This window comes from Mixophyes fleayi, chromosome 6 (genome assembly GCF_038048845.1).
Source record: "Mixophyes fleayi isolate aMixFle1 chromosome 6, aMixFle1.hap1, whole genome shotgun sequence".
Taxonomy (NCBI): Eukaryota; Metazoa; Chordata; class Amphibia; order Anura; family Limnodynastidae; genus Mixophyes; species Mixophyes fleayi.
In genome coordinates this window covers 199,768,107-199,787,105 of record NC_134407.1, presented here as the reverse complement: position 1 = coordinate 199,787,105, position 18,999 = coordinate 199,768,107, and the positions used below count along the sequence as shown (strand labels likewise).

At 40.2% G+C, this 18,999-nt stretch overlaps 2 protein-coding genes across 7 annotated transcripts in view; one reads left to right on the top strand and one right to left on the bottom strand.

The window, feature by feature from the left end:
- The first annotated feature begins 2,387 nt into the window (after positions 1-2,387).
- On the top strand, positions 2,388-14,593 carry POLG2 (DNA polymerase gamma 2, accessory subunit). Of its 3 annotated transcripts, none has more exons than XM_075177984.1 (9): positions 2,388-2,981; positions 3,651-4,193; positions 5,044-5,170; positions 7,386-7,491; positions 7,884-8,042; positions 9,827-9,967; positions 13,318-13,398; positions 14,033-14,133; positions 14,365-14,593. In XM_075177984.1, exons 2-9 carry the CDS (start codon positions 3,719-3,721, stop codon positions 14,528-14,530), a joined length of 1,356 nt encoding a protein of 451 aa, XP_075034085.1. In that variant the 5' UTR covers positions 2,388-2,981; positions 3,651-3,718; the 3' UTR covers positions 14,531-14,593. The 3 variants fall into 3 exon arrangements, with proteins under 3 accessions (XP_075034085.1, XP_075034084.1, XP_075034086.1); XM_075177983.1 differs by having other exon boundaries at positions 2,388-2,989; XM_075177985.1 differs by lacking the exon at positions 2,388-2,981 and adding an exon at positions 3,013-3,568.
- A 2,764-nt stretch (positions 14,594-17,357) lies between these two features.
- The window catches only part of MILR1 (mast cell immunoglobulin like receptor 1), a 29,270-nt gene continuing 27,628 nt past the window's right edge, over positions 17,358-18,999 (bottom strand). For all 4 annotated transcript variants that reach the window (XM_075177982.1, XM_075177978.1, XM_075177979.1 and 1 more), the window contains one exon: positions 17,358-18,778. In XM_075177982.1, the coding sequence (XP_075034083.1) occupies positions 18,752-18,778 (27 nt within the window). In that variant the 3' untranslated portion in view covers positions 17,358-18,751. The remainder of the gene's footprint in view (positions 18,779-18,999) is intronic.

The following is an 18,999-nucleotide window of genomic DNA, read 5'->3' as shown; positions in this document are numbered from 1 at the left end:
AAAAAGTTGGTGGAAAATTCTGTAGTGTATCCAGCTTAAGTGTTGTAGTTCCACATAATGTTTCACATGGAAACAACTTAAACATCTGCTCTTAAATCAGCTTAAAAGTTATTCCAATAACAGTTAAATCTTCACAGTATATATTTGAATGAGTATACCAAAACAGTATGTTGTAGTATATAATTTAAGATATAATGGGCTGTCTATTTCTCCAAACTTAATGTTGCATAAGGGTTATAGCATGTACTAAATTTAGAGATCTTGAACAGCCTATTTGCCACAGTTTGAGCATAGTGCTTACAGAATATAAGTACTTGGTTGTTTTAGGGCTTGGACAAAATTATGAAAGCCTTTGTTTACGTCGTACACTAATGGAATGTGATAGGAGCAGTTTGCTGTGAAAATAGTGCAGGCACCAGGATGACACCTTTACACACATCTCCCACTGACTGAGTTCATGGGGCAAACTAAGTATACTCTATGATCATTGTGCATAAGCAGTGATACTTAAATATACATTATGCACAAGGCACTGGGGGTGGTTGAAAAGATTCCTCCTTTATATGAAGATAGTCACAGGAAGGAAACTACAGCCAATGATGGTACAAGTTTCTCGTGTGTTCTGGTAAGTCTAAGGGATTCTGATTCTGTCCTGTAATGGGAAAAAAAACAGGTAAAATCTCATTTCTGGCATAAGGCTGACGTTGGCTTCTTTGGAAAACTATATAAAAAAAATAAAATCAATTTAACAAAGGATGTTCCTTAAATAAATTGCTCAATATGGGTTAGGGCATGAATTTGGGTTGCACAGTGGGCACAGTAATTATGAATAAGTAGCTGTAGTCAGTGGTGGGATTCAAATAAATTAACTGGTTCTCTGCCCTAATTGACTGTTTCAAGTATATAAAAAGATATACCAAAAGATAGTTAATATTTCATGCATGTAATACTCTAATATGCATATTAATCAAATAATCTAATACTCAATATTTTATGCTGTGAATATCAAGATAATAAATCATGTTATGCCATACAGTAGTGCCCCCCTTTCAAATTATGCTACAGTAATGCTCTTCATAACACTGCCATGCTGCCTCTGCTCCCCCTTCACACTGTGCCATTGATGCCTTGGCTTCCATTCCTTCACTTACCTTTTCTATTGGCTTCTTTCTTCCTGATGTCAGTGTGGACGGAGCAGATTCGACGACATGTATTTTTATTTTTTTTAAAGGACCCTGCTCCCCTCAACGAAGACTGTAGTCACTGGTTTGCCGAACAGAGCCTAAAATTAGGTATTGGTTCTGGTGAACCGGTGAGAACTTGCTGAATCCCCCCACTGGCTTGTAGTTTTGTAAGCATTAAATTTTGTTGGGCCACAAATTTGATAGTGGAAATCAACAGAGGAACATTATTTATATAGTGACAGCAAATGCTGTAGCTCCTTACAATTGGGAACAAACAGTAATAAAACAATACTGGGTAATACATACAGACAGAGGTAACGGCCCTGCTTGCAATCTATGGAAGGATGATCAGTTACATACAAACCACTTGTCTTTTGCCTGGCCCAGCAAGGTTTTGGGAATGAATGGGCAGATACCATTTTGATGCTGGGTACCGGGCGCCACCGGATTGGTAAGAAGATAGAAGAGAAGACAAAAGAAGTAGAAGATAGATAGAAGTATGGTAAGTAAAAAAACGGAGGGTAAGGTAAAAAGGAAACGGCAATGGAGGGGCAAAAGAATGAAGGAGGGGGCAGAGTGAGGATGAAGAGGGCTAGACAGTGTGGTGATTTTTTTTACATGTTTAATTTTGTTTGATCTTATTCCTCTTAATATTAGCTGTTAATTATTCTTTGACAGAAATATAATTGAAAAAAATATATAAAAATGTTATTTTTCCCTTGGATTTAGGTATATTATTTTTGCAAACTAAGCATTTCTGTCATGACCTAAATACTTATTACGTTATTTTGACTTAAATACTTAAAAAACGGGATTGCTTGGTAATTATTTTGGAGGGGTGCCTTGAAAAAATTATGGAGGCTTTAAGGGTGCTGTGAACTGAAACAGTTTGGGAAGCACTGCCCTAACCCATATTAGTCCAGGCTAAATACAATTGTAATGTGTCTAAGGGACACCTGTTAGTGTTAAAGCAATGATCCAACTTAATGTTAGCATTTATATAAATAAAGTTTTCTTAATAAGATGTTGGAACATAGATAAGAAGCTAACTTCTGCCTCCTATCTTGGCTGCAGGTGGAAGGTATCTAATAACCCCTCTGTCGTGCTCACATCCACAATTTGCTCTCTTCCCTTGTACACTAGGGAACATACCACTCAGTAGTCAAGGTGACGGATAAAAATTATAGAACACAAACAAATTTGTTGATGTCCAAAACAAAAATGGCTGTCGCATAAAAGCCCGAGAAAATAGTCTTCACCTACGCACTACACAAGCCACATTCCAGGCGGAGGCTTGGAACGCATACACTGTAGGCATAGACTGAAGTTTATAAACCAGAGCACCCTCCAGGCGGAGGCTTGGAACGCACAACAACCTGTAGAATGTGACTGAGGCTTGGAACGCACCATATGCTGTAGAATGTAGAGCAAGCCTTGGAACACATCGTACATTGTAGACTGAAACTTGGAATGCATCATACTCTGTAGAACGTAGACCGCGGCATGGAACGCACCATATGCTGTAGAATGTAGACCGAGGCTTGGAACGCTCCGTATACTGAGTAGGCTGAAACTTGTAATGCAGAATACCCACCCGCCTGCGGCTTGGACCGCTCACATCACTAGCCTGAAGTTTGGACCACATAGTACTCTCCAAGCGGAGGCTTTGAACGCACACTGTACATTGTAGAGTGTAAATTGAAGCTTGGAACGCACAATACCATCCAGGCCGAGATTTGGAACGCTAAGCGCCGCCTGTTTTAAAAGCACATGGAGGAAGAAGGGGCAGATGTGTAGGTCAGGATGTATGTATTTTATCTACATCTTACACGTTATGCCTTATCATTAGTATCATATATAGTAACATTAATGTCACTATTTTAATCATTATTTTCACTTAAACAGTACTGTGCACACTGCACTGTTGTATGGAGAGTACTGACATAGCGATGTTGTCTTGCAGCCAGACCCCATACCTCACCCGCGGGGCAGTGTTCTACTGTCATATACCCTCTGCAGTTTTTAACATTGACTCCATGTTGTGAGCATGAGAGACACCATCATGTTTGCCCATGGTAATTATAAAGATCCAAACAGAATGAGAACACTTTATTTTAGAGTATATATAATAATACACTGACTTACACCTGTTCTACAAAGGATCTGAACTAATAAAAATACAATTGTTTAAGGGCCTGTTAGAAACTGTAGCAACCAATCAGATATCTGCTTCCGTGAGAATTCTTAGAGCTAATTATTGTTGGTTACAATGCTGGGTTGTCACACAGTGTTGCTCTTTCATCAGGTTTATTAAATAAGCCCCATATGAGAATATTTTTGCCAAAATAGTGACCTAAAACATGGTTAGCATGACCAACAATCAGGTAAAAGATACTATTCTACATTTATACCTATTGTATTATTGTGGTTGTTTTTTTTTTACAGTGTTTTTTTTTTTTGGTACAGGCTTTTTTCTGGGTGCACACAATATGGCTATATACGGAGATGGTCAGTTTTTATGACCAAGATTTGTGATGACTTCTGTGACACGAGTGACTGGGACAAGAGAGAGGAGGACAGTATTACAAATCTGTAAAGGTTTGCTATGTGGTAGGATCAGGTGGTACACGACTGGTTCTGCAGATCAGTTACAAGACGTTCTGTTTGACTTGTGTCGGCGGAGACACTTTATACTGGGGGATGAGCCGACCGCAACCTCTCTTCTAGGAGGATTTCACAGCCTGGGACCTCTGGGCAGCGAGCTGAAAAAGAACCTAATAAACGAGTGGTGGAGTATGGTACAGCTGAAAAGAGAGCAGGTTCTGGCTATCGACACCTTGCATCATTTACCGGGAGAATCCGGGTCATTGACAAAACCATTACTAAGGATATGTCCCGAACCTTGGCAGGAATTTCTCCAAAAGAGAGACATAACCAAAGATCAGCTGGTTGACTTTTTAAAGGGAAGCGTGGGACAGCTGGGGATCCTTCGTCATGATCTTTTGTATGGTAATGAGTGCAGTGGTCCTACGGTAACGTCTTTATCGCATCATTGATAAGTTGAATGGGTGTGCTTAAACCAGGGTGGAAAAAAAAACCTAGGGGTATATTTACTAAACGGCGGGTTTGAAAAAGTGGAGATGTTGCCTATAGCAACCGATCAGATTCTATTTAACATTTATTTACTACATTCTACAAAATGACAGTAAGAATCTGATTGGTTGCTATAGGCAACATCTCCACTTTATCAAACCCACGGTTTAGTAAAAATATCCCCAAGAGTCAATTTCCATCAGAGCCTCTTAAATGAAGTCTTGTGGATCATCTCTGAAGTTTAATAACTGATTGTATCTCCAAGACAACATTTAAGGTAATGGTGAGGGTACCCAGACTTTTGTATGGGGAAGGTGGTGGCTTTAAGGGAAGGCAACCCCTTTAAATCACTTTAAATAATTCCGTTTTGGAGTATTATAAGTAAAACCTGATCCCAAACAATTACTTACCTGTGATATTTTCTACATTCTCCTCGCTCCTGCCATCCTGGTCATTATTTATTGAGTGTGTGTGTGTTGACCACTGACAGCACGCTGCTAAAAGTATCAAACTGGACAGTAACAGGAGCATGCAAGGCTTTTAAGGACCCACCAGACCCTGCAAAGTCATCTTTTGGGCTCAGATTTCTCTTATTATATTGGATGATATTGTCCTATAAAAACTATTTAATGAATAATTCTGTGTGTTTTTGTAACTTCATTCTACCTCTACGTTTGTCCTCTCATTGGTGCGCAGCCACCATAACTGGAGAGGAGAAGTTACTGTCCTGTGTAATCCTCCTTGCTCTTTCTGGTCTCTATTTCAGGAGCCTTGCTGCATTACACCCCTTGTCTAGAGCTGGTGAATAGGAAACTACCGTTTGGAATTGCAGAGGTTGGCAAATGCTTTCATCCTTTCTCAGATGGGGAAAACAATGGCGTGCCTCTCACCCGGTTGGTAAATCATTGTATTTAGCATAAAACAATATGACAGATTATGTCTAGATATTCTGTACTAGGTGTCAGCCTGGAAGTCCATTATGAGAGTTCAAGCAGCCAGACTATTAATCCTGGTGGGGTTATCATGTTACACCTCAGAAAGGCCTGTGTGAACCAATCACCACATAGGTAAATTGAATATATGGAACAGAGAAAGTATGGTCTAGATCAGTACTTGCATGAAAAGGGAGGTATGCAGAGCTGGATTTAGGTTCTGGGGGGCCCGGGGCACTTTAGACACGGGGGCCCCTAAGGTGCACTATGGCTATAATTTTAGACAAATACACAGACATTACTGTGTACACTACTGGTAGGTGCAGGCAGCTCTGCCTTCACCAGTAGTACATTGTGAAGCGGAACATATCTCCCAACTGTCCTTGTAGTTGGACCAAATCCTGACTAAGCGAGACAGTCACCCAAATTCGGGACTGCCCCACCAGATTCAGGACAGATGGCTGACTGTTCTACTCTCTCCCTCCTGTTCTTATCACTTTCATCACCTGTGGCTGCTGGTGTCTTAAACTCAGTTGTTGCTTGTGTAGATCCTGGAATGTTCGTGAAAATCTAAAACAGCCCTGGCATTAAATCAATAGCACCCACATTTAATAAGTAGGCCTCCCTCCCTGCAAATAGACCTGAATATAAACTTAATAGTATACAAATTTAATAATAGAACTGTTTCTCCAAACTAGCCCTGACATTGAATTAAGCACACACATTTAATAAAAAAAAAACTATTTCCCTCCCCACAAAACAGCCCAGCAATAAATTAATAACATTCACATGTAACAAATAAACCCATTTTACACACCCATTGCTGACAATTAATATTTCATATTCATGTTTAATAAATTAGCCCTCCTTCTCCCCAAACTTAGACCCAAATTTAATAATAATTAATAGTCCCGAAACCAGCACAGCTTTTAATTAAAGGTCCCATCAACTCACCTTAAGTTAATAGGCCCCATTATTAAATTAAATATTCCACCAACACCTGTAAAATAAATTAATAGCACCCACCATTAAATTAATTAGTCCTCAGCAAAACTGCAGCATTAAATTGATAGCCCTCATTAACTCTCCCCCTCCCCCTTCATTCCATCATATTCCCTCAATACATCTTCACAAACCACATAAAAATGCGACTGAACAAATCTGCAACACCCAACCATCATTTCCTGTGCAAAGTGTTGTACTAGATCGGATCACCAACTGACCCCCCCCCCCCCGACGTCAATACCAACCCTCCCCCTCCGGATGCACCAAATGCGCAGCAGCTTCTCTCCTCCCAGACGGCGTCGGGGGGCCCTCAGAGAGAGGAGTGCCCGGGGCACGTGCCCCTCCCCTTAATCCGGCCTTGGCAGTATGTATCTTATAAGTACATGTCTGCGTGTGAATATTAAGAAAATTATGCACAGTGGACTTTGTCAGAAATTATCATGGATAATGGCGGTGCAGTGTTCTCCCCAGCACCTATGTCCTGGGTGCTCCACCCGGCTGTTTTTACTTGCCACCCGGCTCTTGGAGCCCAACAGAGTTCTACTATAATAGAATAAACCATTGTTTCTCCTATTAGAACAGGCACTATGTGAGCACTACAGCCAGCAGTGTGTGTTAGACCACTGACCACCAGTCTGACCAGTCCTGGCAGTTGTGGGCAATAACCTCCAACATTTTTCACCTTTATTGCAAACTATTACACTGCCCCCACCCGGCTGCTTCTTAATGCTGCCCGGTTGGCAACATTTTCTGGGGAGAACACTGTGGTGGGGTTAGGGGCTGTGGTACAGATCAGCGGTGGGCAATTGGCGGCCAGTCGAGCTTTCGCCTGCGGTCACCTAGCTGCATGCGCCCCTCCAGCTGTTTCACGTTGCCCCTCCCTCTTCTAGTTAAATATATATTATATACTGCTCGTCCACAGTTGCAACTTTTTTATCTATAGCTAGCTATCTGAAATATTTGATCTTACTTCGTGTATTAAAGAGATGTTGTTCAAATTTTTAGCCAATTTTTTATACATTTTTCAAGTTTCAGAACTACAAAGTCCAAAACAAAGTCAGGTATAACTTCAGGTAGTAGACCTGTGTAATATGAAAATAACTGCATATTGTACACATTTTTAATTATGTTTCCCCACTTCTCTCTAAAGCATGGTGTTTTCTTATTTCAGGGTGGGGGAGAGAACGGTGGCTTCGCTCGCCTGGTTCAGTTCGGCAAAAACATCTGGTCAGTGGCGGGACTACTGGCTGCGCCACCGGCTGCTGTGGTGGCAGAGGGTGAGTGAGACATTGAGCTAGGGCCACTATCTAAGCATTGTATTATCTAATCTTCGTTCAGGGATAAATCGGGAAAGGGGGAGTGGCATCTTACGGAAGCAAGTGATTGGTTGGCAGCCATGGCTGTTAATCATATGCCGCCATCCCTTGAGATATCATTCTCCCCATAATTTTTAGAAAAACTATGAAATGCATAAAAGTTTCACTGTGTAGTATATCCCGCTGCCTATTCAGACAATAGCTATAACCACTCCTCATTAGACCACAGGTGTTGCAGATTACAAAAGCTTTTTGGGTCCTAAAAGAGCTGCAATTTTTTTGTTTAAATTTTTGGGCTTATTTTGCTGTCCGGTAAACTGACTTCTGGTGATGACCTGTGTCCTACTGCTCAGTTTTCCCAGGTCCCGTCCAGATTCAGCAGTGACCATCTGGATAATATGTCTGTCATACATTATCACTTTCCCTGGGGAAAGGAACCAATCGAGAGCCTCTGTTGCATGGATGACTCCGCCCTCACCCAGATGCATTGTGGGGCCAGTGCTAAACTCCAGGTATGTTTTGCACATATTTTTGTTTTCCATCGTACACTTCTTTTGTTATTATGTACTATACTATAGTCCTTTACTAGGGTAAAAATAAAGTGTCTGTGTGCAGACACGTACGTTAAAATAGAATTGATTTACGCAGGTTTGTATCTGGTGTTAAAGTGACTTAAGACATAGGTCTCAAGTGATTGTTAGAGCTATATTACAGTACATGTGGCTGATGCGTATGGAGTTCAGGAAAGTTTTCCCATCTTTTTGGGAGGTATTGGAGAGGATAAACTAAGACAACCTGGACAGTATATGAAGAGTGACAGAACAATAGAATTAATATACTAACCATACAATATGCGGTCTCATGCCTGCTGAGCTCATCCGCAGTTGCACAACCCCATTCGAAAACAACCTTTTGCAGGATTCCAGATCTGGATAGAAAGTGTAGAAATCTCACTTCATGTTACCAAGACAAGACACTTATTGGAACTTCGAGCGGAAGGCATTGATCAATTATAGAAAACTGCAACAAGAACCCTAATAACCAGAAAATACACACAGCAGTCTGTCCGCAGGGTTGTCTGGTGACAGATACTTGAGCTGCCCCTATATGAAGAGCACATTTTTAATATGGAAGTTGTTCCTTCGCAACCCAATTTCTTGGTCTCTAATGTGATCTTTTAGGGAGTCACCTTCAGACCAGAGACTCCTCAATTTCACTTATAATTACAAATCTTGTTGATTTTATCAGACCCGTTTTATCCCTTTTCTTCAAATTGGTGGAGGCATCTGTCCGGACAGCTTTGCCATTTCTTTGGGACATTCCGAAGCAGTGGTTGTCTCCTTAATGGTTTGATCCAAGCTGCAGTTTTGTTCCTGTTTTAGGGGTAAATGTATCAAGCTGTGAGTTTTCGGCAAGTTTGAAAAGTGGAGATGTTGCCTATAGCAACCAATCAGATTGTAGCTATCATTTATTTAGTACATTCTGCAAAATGACAGCTAGAATCTGATTAGTTGCTATAGGAAACATCTCCACTTTTCACACCTGCCGGAAACTCGCAGTTTGATACGTTTTTTTATAGTTTTTTTAGACTTCATGCATAAGTGCCCGAATGACCCTATAAAAATTTTGGATTGGATTACGAGGGGAGGAGGTGGGAACCACAGTATAATGGGTCGTGGTTGCAACTAAAGTGGTTTAGCAGAGTGGAGTTATAGTAATTATTGGGCTTAATATGTGTCTCCCATTGATGAGGTTACTGTATAAGGTGAAGCACCTGTATGTAAGTGCAGGGGGTAACGAGTTAGGGCTTGGGGGGTGAGGCAGTTGATTTAGAGACTACAGTGATGGGAGAAAGGGGAAGTGGTCCTTTGAATTTCCACATTGGAACTATGGGTCACTGATGTTTTGCCAGAATATGCCACTTACTTTCAGATGTGGAACTAGTGAGTTGTGGGCCCCAGTGCAGGGAGAGGGGAACTGCAGAGGGGAACAATCCTCTGCATCTGCCATGCAGCAGACCCCAATATCTCCATGGGCCCCGGTGCGCAGCACTTGCCGCACGGGGCCAACCTTGGTTCTGCTACTGCTTACTTTGGTCCAGGGTCCAAGAGTTCTCTCCTGCAGGTCATTGCCCCATCATCATTATCATTTATTTATATAGCACCACTAATTCCGCCCCAAGCAAAAGTTTTAACTTTTAAGAAATATTTACATGGTATTTTTAAACCTCTCTATAAGGATCGAGTCCATATTTATCATTCTGACCATTTTTTCTTTACAATCACTTTCACCAAAGGGCCGGGATGGCAGAAAGTCTGTCCTACCACATGTCGTGTGGGCGAGCGCTGATCTGGCCCGTGGTTTGCTGGCGTACCTTTCCGATGCTCTGCAGATGACCGAAAACCTGTTGACACGGGGCAGAGACCAGCGGAGGATGGTGGGTTACAACATCGAGACGAGATTAGAACTTATAGAATGGGTGATCTTAAGTTTTCTGTTCTTATTAATAGACATTTTTTTAAAATTGAGGGAAAAGGAAAATATACGCTGGGAGTGATGGCGTACATGGAAAACTAAAGCGGAAACAGAACAAAAATGTTTTTGTTTTTTTATTTGCAGTTCCCCCACTGAGCAATTGGAAACCATATACACAAATTGTATCGTTAAATAAAATAAGCATCTTTTATAAAGGTGGCAAGCAAATCACTGGTGCATAATAAGTACAGATCAAAAAGAACAAAAATATATACATGAACAATAAAAGCAATAGCATGTTAATAGTAGTGGAAGAATGAATATCAAACTGTAGAAGTAATAAACTATACAGCTGGATAGCTCAGATAGAGCAGGACTTAATTGGAATCAAACATTTCCATTAGATATTATAGTTGGATGTAAATGTTGATCTAGTTATTCTTTGATGCATCCTTAAGTATGTTGACAGTGCACATCCAACCGTGAAAAAATAGAATTGGTTGTTTAAAAAAAAAAAGAAAAAAAAAAGTTTGTTCCACAAGTCTATTGGGAAAGTATAAAGTATTGCCGTATACCATACCCAGGGACCGTTTCCTTCCTGCCTCACGCCAAAGGTATGTACTGCGCTGCTACACTGGGGCAATTGCCAAGATCTTCCCCTTCTGGGTCCGCCACTGATATTGTCCTGGTTGAGAGTATATGGCAGCAACCAATATAGGTGTAGAAACACCTTTATGGTCTGGTCTACCCCTCTCTAATTCCCTCGATTGCAGTGTTGGCTAACCTGTGACACTCCAGGTGTTGTGAAACTACAAGCCCCAGCATGCTTTGCCAATATATACCAGCTTATTGCTGGAAGGGTATGCTGGGACTTGTAGTTTCACAACACCTGGAGTGTCACAGGTTAGCCAACACTGTTTTATTGTATGTAGAACACACAAGGAGAGAGAAAATAATCATTTTATTTTTTTTAGCATGTTTGTATAGCCCAATTTTTCTACTTTGTTTTTTGTTTTGTTATTTTTGTTTTTTTTGTTTTTTTTGTTTTTTTTTCCATATTTATACACCCAACATATTGCTTTGACATTTACACTCTGTTGTATTAAATATGTTACATTAATTATGTTGCATGTAGATAACATTTTCAGTATTAATGACTTGATGTGTTTTTGTTTTTTTGCTTGAGCCTATGGCTCTACATATTCTTTTTTTTTTTTTTTTTTTTTTTTTTTTTTTACTTATGGTGTCATCAATAAACCAAAGTTCGGCACATGCCTAAAAATAATCTCTGCTTATGGTATAATATCATTAAATATTTTGTCACCTTGTAAAATAAGCCAGAGTTCAGTATATATTTTTTTTTTATTGCTATTTCTTCTGAATTGTAATCTTCAATAAGTCCAAACCTGTCGTTTAGTCAAATAGTGTGCTTTGTCAGTAGAAAATAATAGTACAGACCGTTCTTTTGCTTTCACTTTTTGGAGAGATTCTTCTACCATGGTCTTTTCTAAATGTCCATAAAGGATATTGAGTAGCCATTGCTTGAAAGTACTCTGGTTATTAACCGTTACAGATTAGCTGATGGACCGCATTCTGAAGTGTTTTTCTTTTATACGGTTATGCACAATATAACCTAGAAACTGTATTTTACCTTGGCCACAATTCATAGTACATTACAAATTGAAGTCATGATTGTTAAAATGGTTTATAAATTGTTCTAGATTTTGTGTATCTGCCTTCCAAATTAAAATAAGGTCTATAAAGACTTTCCATAGCACCCAAATGTGCACCATATGGACTGCAAGAGTCCCATATGTATTTTATTAGTAACTCTTGAGTGTATTTGCGTTACTTGGGGCAAAAATAAATGCCCATGGCTGACTCTAAAATAAAATATTTATATAGTAACTGAAATAATTGTGTGTAAGTGTTCGATACAAGAAAATTTAATTTGTGTGTTTGAAAATGAGTTTTCTTTAATTAAGGAGTCTCTGCCTAGCTTGTAAACATTGCATTATTTCTTCATGGGAAGAATGGTGGCTTAGTGGTTAGCACTTCTGTCTCACAACACTGGGGTCATGAGTTCGATTCCCAACCATGGCCTTATCTGTGTGGAGTTTGTATGTTCTCCCCGTGTTTGCGTGGGTTTCCTCTGGGTGCTCCGGTTTCCTCCCACACTCCAAAAATATGCTGGTAGATTAATTGACTGCTATTAAAAATTGACCATAGTCTCTCTCAGTCTCTGTGTGTGTGTTAGGGAATTTAGTTTGTAAGCTCCAATGGGGCAGGGACTGATGTAAGTGATCTCTCTGTACAGCGCTGCGGAATTAGTGGTGCTACATAAATAAATGGTGATAATAACATTAATACAGGGAGGTGACATCTAAGATACCCAGAAAATAGCCTTCTTCCCATTTGATATTTTGTAGGATATTTAGTATTTGGAGTGGTTTACGGATAAGTATATTTATATATTGTGGACATTTTTGATGTAACGGAACCTATCCAAGAAATGATTGGCGCGTTTCTGCACCCACTAATTCATAAATGACGATTTCATCAGAGAACCACATTGAACCTGTGCCGTGGATCTGTTCCTTCACCTGGGGAGGTTAATCATTACAGCAAAGTACCATTAACATTGTCGCATTATATGTGTATCGGAGAGCATGTGACCTGATACAAACATCACTAGTATTCAACTTGTGAACAGATACTAACATCTATATAATATTCAGCCACTTTATTTATTTGGAATCCTTATGGGAATTTATATATGTATGGATTAGTCACATTATCTTTTAAGAATAGTAAGTGAAATACTATTATTCCCTCTGTAGGATTTTTTTTTTTATTAAATCGGTGACTGTCTAATAATTATACACAGAGTTTTATTTAATCAGTATTGATGCTGTATTTTGAATGTGTGGACATTTATAGAAGGTCAGTTAAGTCTAGTGTCATTGTTTATGTTTTAATACATTGCCACTATATCTGTTGCACTGCTCTTTTTTTTTTTTTTTCTTTCTTTTATTGCTGTTTGGATCTATCATCGACATGTATCCAATGCCAGGACTACCTCCTATCACAGCACATTGCTGTAAAAAAACATGAAACTCTCCCGTCTTGATTTTGGAACCTCGGCCTCTAGTGACAAATGATGGCCATCTGTAATCTAGAATGCCTGGGATTAATTCTTTGAACAGACTTTTTCTTTTCCAGTAAAACCCATATTGTATTTTAAGTGATCGCAAACAGAGCAAGTACATGTAAAATATCTGTTGTATAATTCTACTTCCGGTTCTGTTTCAGGTGTTGAAGATTCACCCATCTTTAGCCCCTATTAAAGTGGCCGTGGACTTGGGAAAAGGTCCTGCTGTGGATTTACGACTGGTTTGTACATATTTTAGACATTATCCTTATTTTGTGCTGAGTTCACAGATTTTCAGTGTTTTGGAATCTGCCAGTCTGCAGGTTATTTACTCATTCACTGAGAAATTCTAGGTAGTTTGTATTCTCCATGGCTGAATTCCTCACATAGACCGGGGCATGTCCTTCAGAAGCCAAGGTCTAAGCGAGCTACAACTGTCGATAAACTGGGGGAACTTTTAAACCGTTTATAGAAAATCTATATGTTTTAGGTCTCTTTTAGGTTTTATGTTCTTTATATTTTTTTTTAGATCATGAAAGTATAAGGACTTGAGTTGTTGAGCTGAAATCCTTTTTCTAACAAAGAAATTTAATGTTGGATCATTTTGATCCATAAATGAATTGACAAGTATATCCTTTTGTGTGCTATTTAATTTATTGTGTTCGCTTTATCCATTTTTATGACGTAGATGAACCTCTGAGCACACACTTTTTAACACCATTGCATGTGTGAGCGCATACTCTGTATTTAGTGAATCAGGCTTTTCAGTATATATATTTTTTTTAGTATTGTAAAGTATTTCCAATAACTAGCAGTTTTTGTGTGGAGAATACTCAGTCTGTAGGCCCGTGATTAACACATGTCTGTGGCTCTTAGGTTTGTCAGGGATTATCTGATGAGCTGCGGGAGAGCAGGATATCTGTCTGGCCCGGATACATGGATACTCTACAGACCCCTATGGAGCAGCTGTTTACAAAGTGAGTAGTGACTGGAGTTGCTTGTTGAAAGGACTATATGTGTGATATCGCTCATGCTCCTGTCTTTTTTTGGTGGTACTCTACCCACTTCATGGCGAGGAATTTAGATTAAGATTGTGTGTTCTAGCTGTGGCGATGGTTCTTCACAGTGTACCGTGTAAGTTGGATGAGGGATAGTGTACAGCCACCTTGTTTAAGTCACCCAACATCAAATCTCGCTTTTGGTTGCAGATACGATGAGATGGGGGTCATGTTCACAGTGTTGGTGAGTGATGTCACGCTGGAGAACGGGCTGCTTCAGCTGCGCAGTCGCGACACAACCATTAAAGAGACGATGCATATTTCCAAATTGAGAGGTTTCCTGTCACAGTACATCACAGCCACCAAGAAATATTAAATAATTGCGGATGTGTTATGTCTGGTAATTTTTGTCTTTTAATAAAAGTGGATGTTGGCTGTTTCTGATTGTAGATGGACTTTTATTGCTATATTATTATAGTTGTGATTCATTTGCATTTTTGATTTTGTATATATTTTTTTAAATTTTATATATTTTTTGTTGATTTGTAAGGTTTGCTCAGATAGGGAGGGAAACAACATATATAAAACAGGGACATGCAGCATAGACAAAATAAATGCAGACATGAAAACAAAGGCCAGGGAAATCCATGCTCATGAGAGCTTACAACCTAGTGGGAGAAGGGCACAGCTGAGAAGGAGTGCGCTGCACATTTAGGATGGATTAGAGCAGAGAGAGATATGTGAGGAGTTTGCAGTGTCAAGATGGGAGAATGGATAAGAGCACTGGTTTTCCATCTTGGGTAAGAACAGGTCATAGTCTAGCAATATTTTGAAGGTGGTGTTGACAGGACTGTGAGAGTGATTGTGAGGAGTAAACCAACTAAAGTAAGGGTCACAAGGCAACGGGCTAGGGATTGTAAAATGTAAAGTTTGTTATCGTGAAGGAAGTCTGCGTTTATGCAAGTTTTACTTCAGCAGAGTGGGGCACATTTGCAGGTCGTGGGTTTGTTTGGGGTGCGATGGTTGAAATGTTGTTCGCCACAGACTGTATGTGATGCCTGGAGCTCAATTGTCTAGGAGCGCAGGGAGTGTGTTGTTGCAGAATGATGCAGGCAGGAGTAGTGAAGATGAGACGTGGACTGGGTTGGGAGCATTTCAGTCTTGTGTGCATGTCGTGTATTTTGGGTGCAGGGGTGGAACATAAGGAAAGAGGTTGTGGTTGGAGTACGAGAAGGCGAAATTGGAGAGAGAGACAAGGTCAAGGAGGTGTGCATCAGAGTAGCTGAGAGATGAAGTCCATTGGAAGATGCCAAGGGAAAAGTAAGCAGAAGATGTTTTGTGCTTGCAGAAACAGTGGGGTTGTCAATGAGAATGTTGAAAGCATGAGAGTAGGTTGGTCAAAGGATAGGAAATAACTAAGCCATGTAGCAAAGTTATTAAGGAATTGGGAAATTGACTGGAGCTGGTTGGTGGGGCAGTAAATTATAGAAACATGAATGTGGTACAGAGAGAAAAAATGGATGGTCTGGAGATCAAAGGAAGAGAAGGAGACGGACGGTTGTGGGGTTATCGTTTGGAAGGCGCAGCATGCAAAAAGTAAAAACACCCATTCAGTGGGGCGCGTATCTGCCGCTGGTACGCTTGGCATTGAAGGGGCACTCATTAGCGTTATGCATCTTCCAACAATCTTGGAATTGGGATAAAAGTCATGAGACCGCAGGCCAGTCCTCTCAAATTGGGACTATCCCACCTAAATCAGAACATGTGGGAGATGTGACTTGGGCAATCATAGTATGAGATGGGATTGGGGACGCTCAGTGTAAAGTCTAAATGGTTTCTGTCTTGCCATGCCCCCACTCCCATTATTAAAGCATCTGTCCCATAATGCTGTCACTTAACTGCTCATTTATCTCTCATTTTGTTATTAAGGAACTTGTGTGATGTATTAATTATAAAGGCGCTGTGTTTCGTTCATGTATTTCCATGTCATTTTTAAATTGAAGGTTTTATAAAGGTCTCTGAACTTAATTGCGTTCTGTCATCTCCAGCTTGACCGCAGTTTAGATGTGGACGGGAATAGAACAACCTGTAGCCAATCAGATCATCAGAATACTGGCAGCAGCACCAATTATTTCAGAGGAGTACGCTGATCTTGAGGGAGGCAGTGACCAATATCTCTTATGCCTCTAACATCTGATTCTTTGCTATGAGTTACTCCACATTTCTGCACCTTGAGGTTATTAGACAGTCCCTTTATGGCTACAGTGTCACTGCGGAGAATGAAATATTAAAAGACGGGAGGTCTATTTATAAACTAGGGGGCTTACCATGCTGTCAGTGAAAAGCAAGGGGAAACCCCCAGCTTATAAATAGACCTCAATACTTTAAATATTTCTTTCTGTGCTGTGTGTCCCTCCACAGGTTAACTAAGTACTTGTCGTTCTGTTCAGGGTTTCTTAATTTGCTAAGCAGTATCCAGAAGATTATATTGGGTTCTTCACTTGTCTTTAGTGGACAACAACAGGACCTTTTGGAATATTTTGGTTTTTATTATGCATTCAAGCCTTAAGGATTAAAATCTTACAAGATTGAAACCGCTGGCTCAACTTAGACTTATCCCAGATCTGGTGCAAGAGATACGGCATTAAAACAAGCTACTTTGAATGCCGTACACCTGGATATAGCCGTGGCTCAAGTTTGGCACGCCCCTACTGTAAAATGGCTACGGCAGAACGCCCTTACTCCACCGAGGTCACTCCCTGAATTCGCACACTGTAGTAAGTGTCCTTTGCATATGCTGGTGCACAGAACAGACCTGCATTCACAGATATATTTGCCGGTTCTGGGCATATGCAGAGTGATTTTGCGTTTTATACGCTCAAACTCGGCAGATATGTGCTTTGATGATTCAGGCCTGTTGTGTCTTATTCCTGATCTAAAGTATTCATTTTTAGCATAGTCTAGCTCTCTAAAGCCTGGCTTCCTGAGTGTATTTTTACTGTCATTTGGGGGATGACAACTAAGCATTATAACATGTCACCATTACTTCCTAAAGAGATTGGCCTTATACTCTTCAATTGGCCATGTAAGTGACAATGTATCTGCTCATAATGGCCTTTGAAGCCACCCAAAAAAGCACTGGATTTCCCCAATGCTTGAGTCCCCCGTATTTTAAAACCCCCTTTTTATTAATACCACACACATAATGTTTATGCATCATTTATTTATATTTATTCTGTGTTAATGGACTTGTTTTATGCCATCTTTGTGAAAGTCAAACAGCCATTTATCAGTGTTGTAAATATTCCAAATGTACTTAGACGAAACATGTATATAAATAGTGATTTAATTGCTTCACTGTAGCCATTCCGGCTAGTGTCCGTCTTGTCAGTCAGTGATCATGTGACTAAACACTGTACTTGGGGTAAATGCCCAGGAGCAGGTTATAGTTTGGAAAGCACAGTTGAATTTATAGTTTGTCTTGGATACAGAAGATTTGGGATAAACGCTTGATATATATTTGTTTTGGGAGTTTCAAATTAATATATTTAAATCAATGCTCCATATGGAGTAACGATAGGAGACACCTCTGTCACTCCCACCGTTCCCTTAAATTGCAGCATTAGCAATCTGTCTAATGACGTCAGTCCATGAGAGTGTTTCGGGGAGAAGAACACACATAGAGACTGAAAAATTTACCAGGCCGATTCTATTTAACGTAATGGAGGATTCCTTTTTAAGGACCATCATCTATATATGGGGCGGGGCACTTATTAGGTTGAGAGCTTATCTGAAGTTGGAGGACTCTTCTGCCTGCCCTCTCTGCTTGGCCTTACACCGGCTCTCCTTCCCCTACAGAATCCTCTTCAAACTCCTCACTCTCACCTACAAGGCCCTCTCCCACACCACTGCTCCATCCTCCTCTCCATACACACTCCCTCCCAACCCCTACGATCGGCCAATGACCGTTGCTGCTCCTCCTCTTTGATCAGCACATCCCACTCCCAATTTCAAGATTTCTCCCAGGCTGCCCTCCTCCACTGGAATGACCTCTCTCATTCTATCAGACTCTCCCCTAGTCTGTGCACCTTCAAACGGGCAATGAAAACTCATCTGTTGTTAAAAGCCTACCAACCATCCACCTAACCATCTCTCTTTGCTCTTACCTCACCCTCTCTCATCCCAAGTCCCTCTTATGCGCACCCCTTGCCCTATATCCAATGACTCCCCCTTGTGTCTGTTGTCTGTTTGCCCTCCCTTTAGGTTGTAAGCTCTTACGAGCAGAGCCCTCCTGTCCCTAAACTTCTTCTGCTCCAGTTACACTGGTACTGGCTTTGCCTGGAGCTTTTGAAGTCTTAGTAGTATTCGTTTATTGTTCTGTGCTGTTATATCTTGTATGATCTATTTACTCTTTGTAATCTGTATGGTGTTCCTGAAAATCTTGTGAATAATAAAGGATAATAATAAGGGATTATATTTGATAGACTTACAATTTAGAATGTTCTTCTGCTACATTACAATGTAAAGCCTATTTATCTAGTAAAATTATTCTTTTATTCCTTAGCATTCATGTCTTCTATCATTTTCGTTGTGGTTGTCACTGGCTGTCATGCCCGCTGAATACCTGTGAAGAACCCAAAAAATTGAATTGGTAAAAACAGTTTTGTGATGGAGCTGTACAATATACATAGAAAGGCTTATTTCCAAAATGTATATAGTTACCAGGCAGCCTGGGTATATCTAGTGAAACCTGTATAATGTTCCAGATACATTTATTACTGAGATATAAAACTTTAGATATCGATTCTTTCACCTTAAACATGAAAATGGACAGCTGTAAGTCAG